Source organism: Plecotus auritus, assembly GCF_963455305.1.
Source record: "Plecotus auritus genome assembly, chromosome: 14".
NCBI lineage: Eukaryota > Metazoa > Chordata > Mammalia > Chiroptera > Vespertilionidae > Plecotus > Plecotus auritus.
The window spans coordinates 6,711,630-6,726,901 of NC_137780.1; the positions used below are offsets into that span (position 1 = coordinate 6,711,630).

Sequence of the window (15,272 nt, forward strand, 5' to 3'; positions counted from 1 at the left end):
TATGGAATGGGACTTTCTAATCACCGAGTGAATATTAATTTATATCTGCTTCCATAATACATATCCAATCTAATAAAAGAGTAATATGCAAATTGATCATACCTCCTCTACACCCACAAGCCACACCCACCAGCCAATCAGGAGCAAGTATGCAAATTAACCCAACCAAGATGGCTGCAGCCACGGAGAGAGCAGGAGGCTTGGGTTTCCCCGGCAAAGGAGGCAGCCAAGCTTTCCGCCTGCCCTGGCCTGCCTTGGCCTCCACTTAAGGCTACAAAGTTTCAATTGTAGAAGATAAATAAATCCCAGATACCAGGGCCTCCGCTTGGGTCGCCAGGGGGCATGGCTGGCCTGCAAACCACCACAGGCCCCTCACCCAGGCCACCCCACACCCCAAGGGAAACCCCACCCTGATCCGGGACACCCTTCAGGGCAAACCAGCCAGCCCCCACCCGTGCACCAGGCCTCTATCCTATCTAATCCTATCTAATAAAAGAATAATATGCAAATTGACTGTCACTCCAACACACAAGATGGCTGGCCCCATGTGGACACAAGATGGCTGCCACAAGATGGCCAGGAGGGAAGGGCAATTGGGAGGGATCAGGCTGGCAGAGGAGGGAAGTTAGGGGTGACCAGGCCTGCAGGGGAGGGCAGTTAGGGGTGACTAGACCTGCAGGGGAGGTAGTTAGGGGCAAACAGGCTGGCAGGGGAGCAGTTAAGCATCAATAAGGCTGGCAGGGGAGTGGTTAGGGGGTGATCAGGCTGGCAGACAGAAGCGGTTAGGGGCAATCAGGAAGGCAGGTAGGCAAGCAGTTGGGAGCCAGCAGTCCTGGATTATGAAAGGGATGTCCAACTGTCTGTTTAGGCCCGATCCCGCTAGGGGTCCCACATTGGAGAGGGTGCAGGCTGGGCTGAGGAACACCATCCCCCTTGAGCACGAATTTCATGCACCGGGCCTCTAGTTTAAAGTAATGCTTCCTCTTGAGATTTCTATCAAGACTTACCTGCTTCTGTCTGTCTTAATTCTTTTAACAGTCAATTTCCAAGTAACAAATGCTTTATTCATTCTGAAAAGAAAAAGACTTCTTACAGTCTATATTCATAAATCACAATTACATAAATCTAGTCAAGGCTTAGTGAAACTAGAAAATTCTCTAGGGCACCTCATCCATCCTGAGTCACCTAAAGCAAATACTAAACCATATCACTTTCTCCCGAACAATCAACCGCATATAGAACAAAGTGTAAATGTAAATAAAAGTCATTATAATCCTCATAGACGCATGATCGATTTAGTTTCAACATTCCAATAAACATAAAAACTATAAAATATATATTCTTTTCCCTTAAACATTTAGTGGCTTGCTTTTTTAAAAGAGACTCATATTCCAAGAAGAGTGAAGGTTCTATTTTCAAGTGATAATGAAAAGGTACATTGATAAGAAAATCACTGTATGGTGGTAAGCAAAAATGGAAGATAATGTATGTCATTTTGATAATACTTACGCTTTCTTAAAAAGACGCATTTGTAATATTAAAAACTCCAAGAGAAGGAGCTAAGAGGTTTCTCTGGTGATCATTCCTCACCCTTAGCTCCCAACATATGAAACAGACATGTCAACTATTTCTGCGAATCTCCATCAACTTCCCTAAGTGCTTTTGCCACTGATTTTATGCACTTGCGGACTAATGCCACATCACAGTCTCTCTCAGGACACTTCCGCCTGGAGGACACACCGTTAATTAAACACTGACACGAGTTCGGATCCTTATTTGCCAGTGACATCCCTTATGCAGCCGGTAAGAGCTGGTGGGGCAGGGGAAGCGGTGGGAAGAGGAGGGCCCAAGAGGCCAGCCAACCAGCCAACCGTAGTGATGACATTGGCTGATTCTGAATCAAAGACCGAGCCATCCAAGCCGTCCAATACGAATCCCAGGACGTCATTCACACGGGCACAGCTGAGGCCTCAGAAATCAGAAAATGCCTCAGATACATCTAGTAACGTGACCTTGAATTGGGTTCCGAAGAGGCATCCCCCAACAGGTCTTCTCTCACTTTAACTCAGACCCAGAGGGTCCTGGCGCCTCAGGACTCTGCAAGAGCCCTGGAAACCAGCTGGCATGCAGGGGCACCCAGGGATGTGGCCTTGGGGTCTGCTCCAGGCCACAGAACTAACCTCCAACAAGTCTCATGAGGTCAAAAGCTAACGATGCCGCTCAAGTCATCACTGCAGTGTACACACAGCATCGCCAGCTTGAGTCGTTAACTGCATATTTACCTTATTTTTGTATTGGAAATGTTACTTGTTACAATACTAATGATTTAAAAAAAACTTTACAAAATACATTAAAAATCAAATTTAAAAATTAAATAAAACTACAAGTCTTAACCTGATTAAAACTACATTTTTCTTAACATGAACAAAGAAAATGATTTTCACTGAAGCCAGATGTCACATAAAAAGATGATTCTTGCCCAGCCGGTGTGGCTCAGTGGTTGAGCCTTGACCTATGAACCAGGAGGTCACGGTTCGATTTTTGGTCAGGGCACATGCCCGGGTTGCAGGCTTGATCCCCAGTAGGGGGCGTGCAGGAGTCGCACTGATCCATGATTCTCTCTCATCATTGATGTTTCTCTCTCCCCTCTCCCTGCCTCTCTGAAATCAGTAAGAACATTTTTTTTTTAAAAAAAAGATGATTCTTGTTCCCACTGCAATTCAGTTTCAGAAGTTTATTCAATAAAAATGATTTAGAGCAGAATGGACCCTGAGATTTATTACAAGGCCAGGATAACAGTGGAAAGTCCAACAATGACAAGAGTTCAAATAAATACAGAAAATAGTACTTTGGGTTAATATAAGCCGATAGTCCAGAATCAAAAACATCTAGATTCACGACCAGTGTCTACAGTACAGGGATGCAGCGATCACACATTTTCTGTGAAAGAAACCTCTCAGGACTGTTCCTCGGTCGTTCGTGGTGCGTGTGCCTTAGGTTCCAGACCAGCACCAGCCTCTTCCGTCACACCACGTCTACCTTTGAAGACACACTAAACTCGCTTGCTATATCCTGTCTGGAACTTTTCTCTTTCAAAGCCTCACATGAATCTGTGCCTTTTCACCAGCCATCCTATTTAAAACAGTCACACACACACTCATACACACACACACACACACACACACACACACACACACACCCGTTTTCTCGGTCTTACATATCTTTCTGGCCCTTATCACTACCTGAAATCAGCTCATTGGTTTACTTGCTGTCTATCTCCCTCCAGAGACTAGAACTTCTCCAGGGACAGAGTCCTCGTATATTTTTCACATGGGTGCACCTCCAGGGCTCACAACGGTGGGACAGAACAGGCACAAGAAGTATTTGTTCAGTGAGTGAATGCGTTCTTTGCCACAAAACCCATTCACTTGTCTTACAGAAAGTTCTTCAGCCTCTTAGTTATTCCAACTGTTTTTACAATATTAAATGTCATCATTTAAAATGTTACTTCCAGACACTTGCTCATCCCTCCTTTGACCTCTACCACCTCCTCCAGGTCCTCACTCTCACCCTTGAACCCACACACACACAAAAAAAAGAAAAAAGGAAGAAATAAAATGTTATTTCTCTCTTTTTGTAGTCCCCAGTAGATAGCAGCAGACCACAAGAAAAGACACACGTTAGAGAGGAAATTTTAAAAGTACAAAACAAGAAACAAATCCTGGAAGAACAACAGCCTGGGACTGCCTTGTGAAGGATCACAGTCTCAGGAATCCTGATGTGGTAGAAACTTCAAACTAGACACATTTTTAAATGATGGCCTCAATCAGTAAGCTGCTTGGGGTGGCGGGCACACGGTGCACATATAGAACTTGTAACACAGAAGCACATACCTGAAACCTATGTGATCGTGTCAACCAATGTCACCCCAATCAACTTAATAAAAAAATCAAACTGCCAAGCTCCGTCCTATATAGACTTCCCCATTTCCTCTATAATTCCCCATAAATATGGCTTTACTATAGCAAAACCCAGATGTCATCCAGCGAATTACTATTTCAAAAGGATCATATTACAAATAATTGGTTTTCGTTTCATTCATCTCACCGAAAATTGGAAATGATCTTGAACTTTTGTAACAAATAGAAACATCTCCTTTCTAACAGCCATTCCAAAGTAGGTAAGAGTTCTATATCTTCTACGGCACCTATTTTGGTAATCTGCAAATAGAAAGCATGAAATGACTTTATTTCTTTAAAACGTATGAACTATCTTCAAGAAATTATGAAAGCCTGTACTTGGCTTAGAACTACTTGCCTTTATAAATAAGCTTTTTCTCTCTGTGACCCACACCACCTCATCTACAGCCAGACTTGATTTTCTTCCGTTATATATTACCTTAGAAACAAATGACGCGGTAACAGTCCAAAATTCTCTGCAATGCCTTGCTCTGTGGGCAGAGACGACCTGAAGATCGTATGGATTGCAGAAGATGTTAGGGTCTTTCCGAGGAAGGCAATATACAAATTCGCCATCATCTTTTAAAGGTTTCTGAGGTCAAAAAAAGCTTTTTTAATTAACTTGACCAGGTTAAGTAGTAAAATGCCTGGCAAATTACTCAGTAAATTGAAATGTCAATACAGATTAAAAATAACATTGAGAGAAAAGCTAACATCAAATTGTGTCTAATCAGAGTTCAACAAGATCAATCTTGATTTAATGCATTTAATTTTCATTCTTATACCTAATGTGGTGATAAAACATTCATGAACATTGATCTGTATGCTTACTCATGCATGCTTTTTTTAAAAAAAAAAATATTTGTATTGATTTACGAGAGGAAAGGAGTGCGAGAGAGATATAGAAACATCAGTGATGAGAGAGAATCATTGATCGGCTGCCTCCTGCATGCCCCCTACTGGGGATCGAGCCCACAACCCCGGCACGTGCCCTTGACCAGAATCAAACCTGGAACCCTTCAGTCCGCAGGCCGATGCTCTATCCCAGGGGTCTTCAAACTTTTTAAACAGGGGGCCCTCAGACCATTGGAGGGCCGGACTATAGTTTAAAAAAAAAACTATGAACAAATTCCTATGTGCACTGCGGGCCCGGGACGAGTCGGCTGCTAAGCAGGACAGGCAGCGGCACCCGGCGGGCCGGAGGAATGTCCTCGGCGGGCCGCAGGTGGCCCACGGGCCATAGTCTGAGGACGCCTGCTCTATCCACTGGGCCAGACCAGCCAGGGCCATGCATGCTTATTAACCCAAAGAACTCATTCCTTTGCCATGTATGCTGCACTTCCAGTAAATCTGCCAACACCCGAAGCCTTTTGAGCATATTGAATTTATCATTTCTTTTGGTAATGATCATGGTTTAGTATAACTAGCGGCTAATATGTGTCAAGCAATAAATAGTTCATGAGTAACAAGTGTTCCGCATATGTATCTTTACAGCCACAGAGTTCTTAATGTCTTAACTTTAGTCTCTTAAGTTGAGACTTTTTACTCTTTAGTCTTTTTAATCTCATTAAACAGATGCATAAATTAATACGTTGGGAAGTTTGGTGACTGGAGGAAAGTCACCATCAGGGAGTGGCCAAGTAGGCATTGGACTGCCATGCTGACCCGGAGCCCACGTGCTGAGCTACTGCAAGGTACCCTCATGTCCCTCCCTCGTTCCCCTGAGGGCCTGAGAAATCACACATCCCCGCCAAGGAAATTTTTAAGTCAATTTTATTTACTTTAGCTTTGAAGCTTCTAACTTTTATTGGTAAAACTCTGTAAGACAGTTTCATTTGGGGGGGGGGGGTGGGAAGGGCCAGGAAGAGGTCAGTGGGGGGAAAAGGAGACATATGTAATACTTTGGACAATAAAGAATTTAAATTAAAAAAGAAAGAATTATTTAGCCTTTTCTGGATAATTAAATTTTATTATAAAACAGCACTTAGTATTCTTCATTGTAATTCAGTGACTGATGCCTTCAGAGGCTGTTGAACTGATTAAACAGCTTCCAATCACTGTAATTTTGAATTTTGCTTCCAGTTTTACACTAGGATTTCTTTTTAAACCACAAAAAGCTGATAAACATGAACGTAAGAGTACATTCCAGTTTCAGACAGATGTCTTACCTGTTCCCCATCCTTTAAATAAGCAAAGTGAAGTGATGTCAAACACTTTTCATAAGCATTCACCATGAAACGAGATTATAATTTGATATTAATATAATGATATAATAATGATTCTAATCCTATATAATGAAAGCATAGTATGCAAATTGTCCCCTCGACCGGGAGTTGTCCTCGAGTTTGACCAGGGGGCAGGGCCGGTGGGGGGAAGGGTAGGAGACCGCTAGGGACCCTACCAACGCATGGATTTCGTGCACTGGGCCTCTAGTGTAGTATAATGAATGATATAAAGATTAAGATACAGTTTCAAACATTAACCTTTACAGTACAAAGCTGAATAAAGTAAGATAATACCTTTAGAGTCATCTTCTGATCTGCAGTTTTGGGATCGCTGTAATCCAACTTACAGTGCGGTAATTTTGTCTGCCAACCAAGCTTTCTTCTTAGCCTGATGATGTGTCTAATCACATCATCATCCTCTGGTTCTGGTTCAGAATATTAAAACGAGATCCAATGTCAGTGTACGTATGGGCATCACTTAAGGGTATGTATACTATTCCAAATTTTTCTACACAGAGAAAAACTTTAATTGGCAACTTATACTGAAAGTGTACACAGACTGCATAATTGGAGGAGAAAACGTAGCTTAAAATTCAATTTTAACTGAAGCTGGAAAGAAGTAGAAATATTTTTCCATCTGAGAAAGAGATCACCAAAGACCTAAATACACAGATGACTAGCAAAGAAGAGACACTAGCACAGACACACAGTCAGAAGGATCTTCTTAATCAGGGGTCCTCAAACTTTTTAAACAGGGGGCCAGTTCACTGTCCCTCAGACAGTTGGAGGGCCGGACTATAGTTTAAAAAAAAAACTATGAACAAATTCCTATGCGCACTGCGGGCCGGGGACGAGTTGGCTGCTAAGCAGGACAGGCAGCGGCACCCGGCGGGCCGGATAAATGTCCTAGGCGGGCCGCGTGTGGCCCGCGGGCCGTAGTTTGAGGACGCCTTTTCTTAATAGAGGCCTGAGCAGGGTGAGGGCAATGGGGTCAGAAAAGAAGGGATGGCTACGTCAGATGCAGCTCATCTTCCTGAGGATACTCATCCCGTTGACGCCTTTCAGACCAAATCTTTCTTGATCTCCTAGCCGCTGACGATGCTCTTCTTGGCTTTTGTTCGCCAAGCCCTACAGGTCGCCCTCTGAGCCCTTAAACATCTTTTCTGGGGAAAACAAATCATGGGAGGAGATGCCAGATGCCAGGCTGGCAAAACGGACGATGCTTATGGAGACGTTCGAGATGTCTGTTCCTCCAGAAATCACAAACACTGGCTGATGAAAACGACTTCTTGCTAGGGATTCAATGGGATTTGAGCTATCGTATGAGAGAGTGTCAGGAATTTGGAAAGGCGTTGCATGTCAGAGTAAGCTCCCCTTTCAATTTTGTGCTGTCTCACCCTAGCCCAGGGGTGGGCAAACTTTTTGACTCGAGGGCCACAATGGGTTCTTAAACTGGACCGGAGGGCCGGAACAAAAGCATGGATGGAGTGTTTGTGTGAACTAATATAAATTCAAAGTAAAGGAGCGGAGGGGAGAGCAAGAGAACCGGATAGAACAGCCGGATCCGGCCCGCGGGCCGTAGTTTGCCCAAGGCTGCCCTAGCCTATGTCTTGTCAGTTGCTTAAACATGGAAATACATTTAAAAGAGTAAAGTGAAAAGAAAGCTAGTTAACATTAGGTATAAGAGAGAGAACTAGTATAAGGAAATCGTACAAACTATGTATGCACGGGTAATATTAGACTTGGATATAAAAACAGAAATCAAAGCAGTGTGGTGTTGGCATAGGAAAAGAAAAACGCTGAAGTATGACAATTTATAAAATACAACCCAATAAGTGAAAAAGAAGTGGTATTTCAAATCAAAAGAGAAACTGGGCAAGTGGCTGGCCATTTTAGAAAAACATACAATTATCTACGCAAGCACATATAATTATTTTAAGGTGGATAGTAATTACATGTGGATTAGAAATCCATATATAGATGGGTTAGAGAACTAAATGTAGAAAATAATAGAAACATTAGAAGAAAATATGGGAGACCATGTTTGTAAACCTGGACTAGCAAAGGCTTCCTGAAAAAGAATCAAAATACGTTAAATTAAAAATTGGAAAATTATCAGCTGCTGGCAGGGGTATTCCTCTTATGCAGTATTGTAAAGTTTAAATTAAATACATTCCTTCTTGATGGTAATTTGGCAGACTTCATAGAGTTGATCAGTGGTCGGCAAACTCTTTAGTTAACAGAGCCAAATATCAACAGTGCAACGATTGACATTTCTTTGGAGAGCCACATTTTTTAAACTTAAACTTCTTGTAACACCACTTCTTCAAAATAGACTCACCCGGGCCGTGGTATTTTGTGGAAGGGCCACACTCAAGGGGCCAAAGAGCCGCATGGGGCTCGCGAGCCACAGTTTGCCGGCCACGGGAGTTGATAAAGACCTCTGAGGATGTAATATAATCACAGGGTGACAGCCCAGCATCACCGTTGCTTTATTCTATTGGCTAGAACCAGTCACAGGTCCTGCCCACATTCAGGGAGGGGATTAGACTAGGGCGTGGACACCACCCCATCCATGCAGGTTTTATGCTGTTGGAGGCATTTATCATCATGAAGACCTTCTCCCTAAAACACATGAAGCCTGGGTAACGAGGGGCCCCAAAGTCTAAGCTTCAATAACTTTATGATAAACCTGCCCTGGACCATGGCACTACAAGTGAAAAGTACAAAAGCTTTCTTTTTTCCTATGAAACTTAAAATATTAATACAAATAAGAATTTCCGGTACAGAGAAAGTATAAACTGGAAAATGCTAGTGGAGGAAAATCTGTTTAAATGGTTTATTTATTTGGGGATTTAAACTTTTTGTCAAACAAAGACATAAACCTGTTAAACGTAATCATTCCAGAGAGTGCTCCTGAAAGTATAAAACAAAATGACCCAAGTTTATCTTATTTCTAGTTCTATAATCATAACCTTCAGAGATTTGCCTTAAGTAAAAACAGTGATTGAACAGTCTGTCAATTGTTTAATCTCTTGATATTTTAGTGCCGGAAGCCAATTCCAGCAGGTCAGCAGGGCTGAATCATCTGGAAATGGCTGAGGGCATTTCCCCAAACCTGAAAAGGATGCATAACATGATTGCTTGCTGCCAGACAGCTGAGGGCATTACAATCTACATGTTACTGCCTCCTACTGGCCAAACACCGGAACAGCCGTAGGCAATTCTTCCAATCTGACCATGGATTCTGTATACTAAACCCTCGCCTTTGCTGTACATCTACATTGCCTTAGGACAATTAGTGTTAATAAAAAGCAAGGGGTCCTGAGACAAGAGAGAACTTAGTTCCTTTAGCTAAGTCTTCTCTGGCTCCCCAAAATGCCTTCCAAAATTATGTTTCGTCTCTGGACTCTTTAATCATTTACACACAGCGCCTTCCCCAGATTCCTGAACCCTTCTAGATGCTGGATTAAGACCACCGGCATTTGAGGTTTTCAAAAAGACTGTAAATAATTGTTTAAGCAACCAAACACAAAGTGCATTAAGACTGTTTCTTCTAAAATCACTGTGCAATATAAGCCCACAAAACCACAGCGTAATTTGAAAAAGTATCGGGTCTTCTAAACAAGCTGGGACAGGACACCACGTACCTGTCCTATCATAGGTTGCAAGCCTTTTTTCCCTGGCTTTCAGGTAAGGACAAGTTTGATGCTTTTTTTCCGTTGATTTCTCTTTCTTCTTCTGGGGAACTGGTTTTGGAGCAACAGCTTGTTGAGTTCTACTTTCTGGAAGGTAATCTGAGAATAAAACCATTATTAACTGAATAACCGCAGAGTAATTCACATACCAAGCAATACGGTTGGTCATTATATCATTACCGGATTTGACATAAGCTCCGAGTCAAAACACCTTGGTTCCAAGCTCAGTTATGAGCTTTACCTCTGTTCTGTGATTTACTCTGTAAGTCATCCATCTGTTTTACTATATGCACCTTTGAAATAAGGATTGTTACAGTAAAAGCCTCATAGGGTGCTGTGAAGATTAAATTGGTAAATATATGTAAAGCACATGGTAAGTGCTAAGGTTTAAATGTTAGTATTTGATTATTACAAAAATGTGAATCCTCATTACAGAATACATACCAAAACCCTTTTATTTACTGTAATTCAGTAACTTGAGCCCAGAAAATGTTTAGGTACAAGTTCAGAGAAGTTACAGGGGGTCTGTTTCTCATTCCTCCTATGACTTACCTGATTGGTGGATTTTTAACAAGAATAAGAATGGGGGAGTTACTGACAATAGGGTTTCTAAAAAGCAAATACATTTTTCTCCCCAATGATTTAACAAATGTTTACATAGTGCAAGGCACCGAGCTACGATCAAGTAGGTGGTAAGACACAGAAATTACAAGCAAAACAAAATGAGTACAAATGAAACAGTAAGTTCTATTTCAGCCAATAGTCCCAATTTTGGGGGGAGGGGTGAGTAGGGTGGGGGGGTTGGAAAGGTGGCAACAGCCAGAAGGCACTGGGACTTAGAAGGTTGGCCTCAGGGAAAAAAAAAAGATGACATTCCTGAAAGAGTGATGTGAACTGTAAATTGCTATAGGAATGTCACATGTTCTTGGTGGTGGCAGTGGTATTGCTGTTATTTTTATTATGACAGTATTTAGATTATGTTCTCTATTTTTCAATAAATGTGTTTTTATTGATTTTTTTTTAAGAGATAGAGGAAGGGAGAGGAATAGAGAAATATCAATGAGAATCATTGATCTACTGCCTCGTGCACGCCCCCTACTGGGGATCAAGCCTGCAACCCAGGCATGTGCCCTGACCAGGAATCAAACCGTGACCTCTTGATTCTTGGGGCAACACAACCAGCTGGGTGATTATGTCCCCTTTAAAAGGCAAGGTTTAGATCTAAAGATACTGCTAATCGCTATGACTAAAGAAAGAGTATTTCAATGTATTTCCCTTGTTATCTTGACTCCACGCTATAAAACTCCTTTTCATCCCCATTGAAGAAAAACTGAATCAACATGCCTGCATAGTAATCATCTGGATAAACTTCTGCTTCTTCTGACTTCAAGGATGCAGGGCCTGATCTGCACTTCAATGCTCCGTTTTCTGTCCTTTGAGCTGGTTGATTCTGCGACGGTGTGACACATTTGTAATTTTGCTGTTCAAAGTTAACGAGTCTACTAGGACAAGGAAAAGAAAATGCTGTGTTTAACATCCTAACTTAAAAGCGCAAGTCTTTATTCTGTACTTCACAACACAGTCTCTATCATTCCCAGCCATTTTTGATAGGTGCTTTGATAAGCAGATCTGAAACCTGGCGGGCCTATTCAAATGCTAAACAGGTCTAAGTGATGTTATCACATTTTAAAAGCGGGAAGGGACTTAAGAATCCTCATTCTGCTGAAACCGGTTTGGCTCAGTGGATAGAGTGTCGGCCTGCGGACTGAAGGGTCCCGGTTCAATTCCGGTCAAGGGCATGTACCTTGGTTGCGGGCACATCCCCAGTGGGAGGTGTGCAGGAGGCAGCTGATGGATGTTTCTCTCTCATCGATGTTTCTAGCTCTCTATCCCTCTCGCTTCCTCTCTGTAAAAAATCAATTAAAAAAAAAAGAATCCTCATTCTTTGCCTATCTGGTGTGTGTTGTTTAGGAAATATCTCCTTATTCCAAGGTAATTGCAAAATCTCCTATACTTTTCCTAACCGTTTTAAAGTTTAGCCCTTCACAGGTCTTATAACTCATTCAAAGTTCTTAAGTCGGTGGTTTCTATTATGGTGACGGTCGGGTTATCTTCATCTCCTTCAACTTTGAGTGCTTTTCCGCCCTCCCTCTGCATAAACAACTAGAGGCCTGGTGCATGAAATTCATGCACTCGGGGCGGGGGGGGGGCGGTCCCCCAGTCTGGCCTGTGCCCTGTCACAGTGCTAGAGCCCCCCAATCACCCAAAGAGGTAGGCCCGCCCACCCATGCAGGGCTCTTGGATGGATTGCTCTAAAGAGGTAGGCTGGAGCCGGGGGTCCCGCCTCTGTGCCGTGTGGAGCCTGGAGGGGGACCCCCAGGACCCCCAGGCAGGCCTCACTGCGCGGAGGCGGGACCCCCAGGCAGGCCTCGCTGTGCAGAGCCAGGGGACCCCCAGGCAGGCCTCGCCGGACGCCCAGGCAGGCTCCGTGCTGCACACGCAGTGTCAAGCCCAGCCCTGCCCACCTGCACGTGCCTGCTGTGCGCACAGCCATCTTGTGACGGCATGATGACCGCTTAGGCTTTTATTAGTAAGGATTGTTACCACTTGAAATGACAAGCTGTAAACCAAACAGTGCAACCTGGTAAGAATTCCATGCACTGCCAGTCAGACAACTTAACTGCTCAAGCTTTAGCTTGAAGTTTATAGTTTAAAAAAAAGTTATTGAATTCTTATATGATACAACTATTAAAAATTTTCCAAAGAGACTCACCTAACCTTAAGTAATCATATATGAACGGACTTCTATTTTTAATTTTTTTATTTAAAAATATTTTTACTGATTTCAGAGAGGAAGGGAGGGAGGGAGGGAGAGAAAGAGAAACACAATGATGAGAGGGAATCATTGAACGGCGGCCTCCTGCACGCCCCACACTGGGGATGGAGCCCGCAACCCGGGCATGTGCCCTGACTGGGGAATTGAATCGTGACTTCCTGGTTCATAGGTCAACGCTCACCAATGAGCCACGATAGCTGGGCTGAACTAACTGACTTTTAGGAAATAATCATAATACATGTGAGTTTTAGAAGGTTACCAGATGTGGAAGTCAGAAATATATACAATTATGTAATAAGTTCATATTCTTCACATGAATGTGAATGTCTTATAAACAGCTGAATGTACCTAAGCTTTTTGCAAGTGAAAATGTGGTTAATGTGCTCAGAGCTGGAGTAAGGAAACTACTATTGTTTTTTAAATGGAACTGAACTGAAATATTTTATTTCCAGAAAAAGACGTTTTATTTGGTTCAGTTTGCTCCAATTTCTTTTTTTTAAATTATGTTTTATTGATTTTTTACAGAGAGGAAGGGAGAGAGATAGAGAGTTAGAAACATCGATGAGAGAGAAACATCGATCAGCTGCCTCCTGCACACCCCCCACTGGGGATGTGCCCACAACCAAGGTACATGCCCTTGACCGGAATCGAACCTGGGACCCTTCAGTCCGCAGGCAGATGCTCTATCCACTGAGCCAAACTGGTCAGGGCTCCCTCTAATTTCTTAAAGCTGTTAGCTCATTAACTTTTCAGCCTTCCTTATTTTATCACACACATTTTTATGGCTATAAGTTTCTCTCTATCACTTCTCGGCCTTTTGGCTAAGATCACGTGTAAATTTCTCTCTAAACACTAAAATGGCTATTTCACACAGTTTTTTCATGTGTCACATAGTCAATGCATAGGTAAAGGTCCCCCCTTTTTTCTTTCTTGTACTATATATTCAGTTCTAAGTTTTTCTAATTTCCCTTAGGGGTAACTCCTTTCATCCATGAGTTATTCATAAAAATATTTTTTTTTTCAAATGCTGGGGTAGCAATACTTATATCTGACAAATTAGATCTCAAAGTGAAGGACATAACAAGAGATAAGGAAGGCCACTTCATATTTTTTTTCAGATAGGATGTTTCATCCCCAAAGCTATGGGAGTTTTCTACGTATCCTCTTTATAACGGATTTTTGATTTCTCCATCTGCTCTGAACTGCCGTTTTCTACCCATGTCCATACCCGGAACCAACAGCCTCTGGCCGCCCTGGGGTTTCTCAAACGTTGGTTCGTTTCTCCCACCTACCAACCTCTTTCTTCCTCGGCACGTCAGGGTGGGTCTGGGGGAAGGAGCCAGCAGCCAGAGTTCATCTGCCTGTCTCCTGAGGTCCCACCCTCCAGGAAAGTAAGGTTTTCTAAACTCGAATCCTTATCAACCCTCCTGTGACCTTCACATTTTGTCACTGGCAGACTGACTGACTGCTAGATATATGTTGTTAACATGTTAACAAAGTTGTATCTTATTTTACCTTGATTTTGTGTTGTCTTGCTCCTCATTCACGTGTTGACATAGTGTTGTCAGATCAATGGGTATATATGATGCCATGTTTTTTTTTCCGAATAGGACTATGAAGTCGTAGGGAGAAATTACTATAACAGAAAACAAACAATAATAAAGAGCAATCAAACTAAAAGCTGATGGAGGAAAAACGGTACTCAAAAGGCTCTCCCTTACCCCATAAAATTTTTTAATGTAAAAGATGACTTCACAGCTGTGACTATAGGAATTCAAAACGGCACATGCAACCCTAGCAGGTGTTCTCCAGTGGTTAGAGCATCAGCCTGCACACGGAAGGGTCATGGGTTCAATTTCTGGTCAAGGGCATGTACCTGGGCTGCAGGTTTGATCCCTGGCCCCATTCAGGGCATGTGTGGGAAGCAACCAATTGATGTGTCTCTCTCACATCAATGTCTCAATGTCTCTCTCCCTCCTCCCTCCCTCCCTCTCTCTCTCTTTGCTCTATGAGGTCTCCACTTTCTGTCCTTGGTTTTCAGGGTTCTCTCTGTCTATTCTCCAGTTGATTATTCAGGGTGGTTTTTCTGTATTTTAGTTGTAATTCCAGTTTGGTCCTGGGAGCGTGTCCGTGTGTAGCATCCATTTACTCTGCCACCATTTTTAATCTTTCCACTTCTGGGAATTTATCGGAAGAAACCCAAAACACTAATTTGCACCCCTGTGTTTACGGCAGCGTTATTTACAATAGCCAAGATTTGGAAGTAGCCCAAGTGCCCATCAGTGGGTGCGTGGATCAAAAAGCTGTGGTTCATTTACACAATGGAATACAACTCAGCCACAGAGGAGGAAATCTTACCTTTTGCAACAGCATGGATGGACCGGGAGTGTATTATGCTAAGTGAAACAAGCCAGTCGGAGAAAGACAAACACCATGATTTCACTTATGTATGGAATAATGAACAAAATAAACTAACAAACAAAAGAAAAATATACCAATAAAGAAAATAATAATAAGCGCATTAAACTTATTTAAATATACAATTAATTCAAAA

General features: G+C 42.5%; 1 protein-coding gene across 1 annotated transcript in view; it reads right to left on the minus strand.

Moving 5' to 3' along the window:
• Positions 1–7,231, minus strand: part of DNAH14 (dynein axonemal heavy chain 14) — a gene marked incomplete at its 5' end in the record, with an annotated part of 150,360 nt that extends 143,129 nt beyond the window's left edge. Inside the window, 5 exons of the mRNA XM_080651070.1 lie at positions 1,008–1,070; positions 4,108–4,220; positions 4,399–4,551; positions 6,479–6,609; positions 7,228–7,231. Coding sequence (XP_080507196.1) covers positions 1,008–1,070; positions 4,108–4,220; positions 4,399–4,551; positions 6,479–6,609; positions 7,228–7,231 — 464 coding nt within the window. The remainder of the gene's footprint in view (positions 1–1,007; positions 1,071–4,107; positions 4,221–4,398; positions 4,552–6,478; positions 6,610–7,227) is intronic.
• Between the last annotated feature and the right edge of the window lie 8,041 nt (positions 7,232–15,272).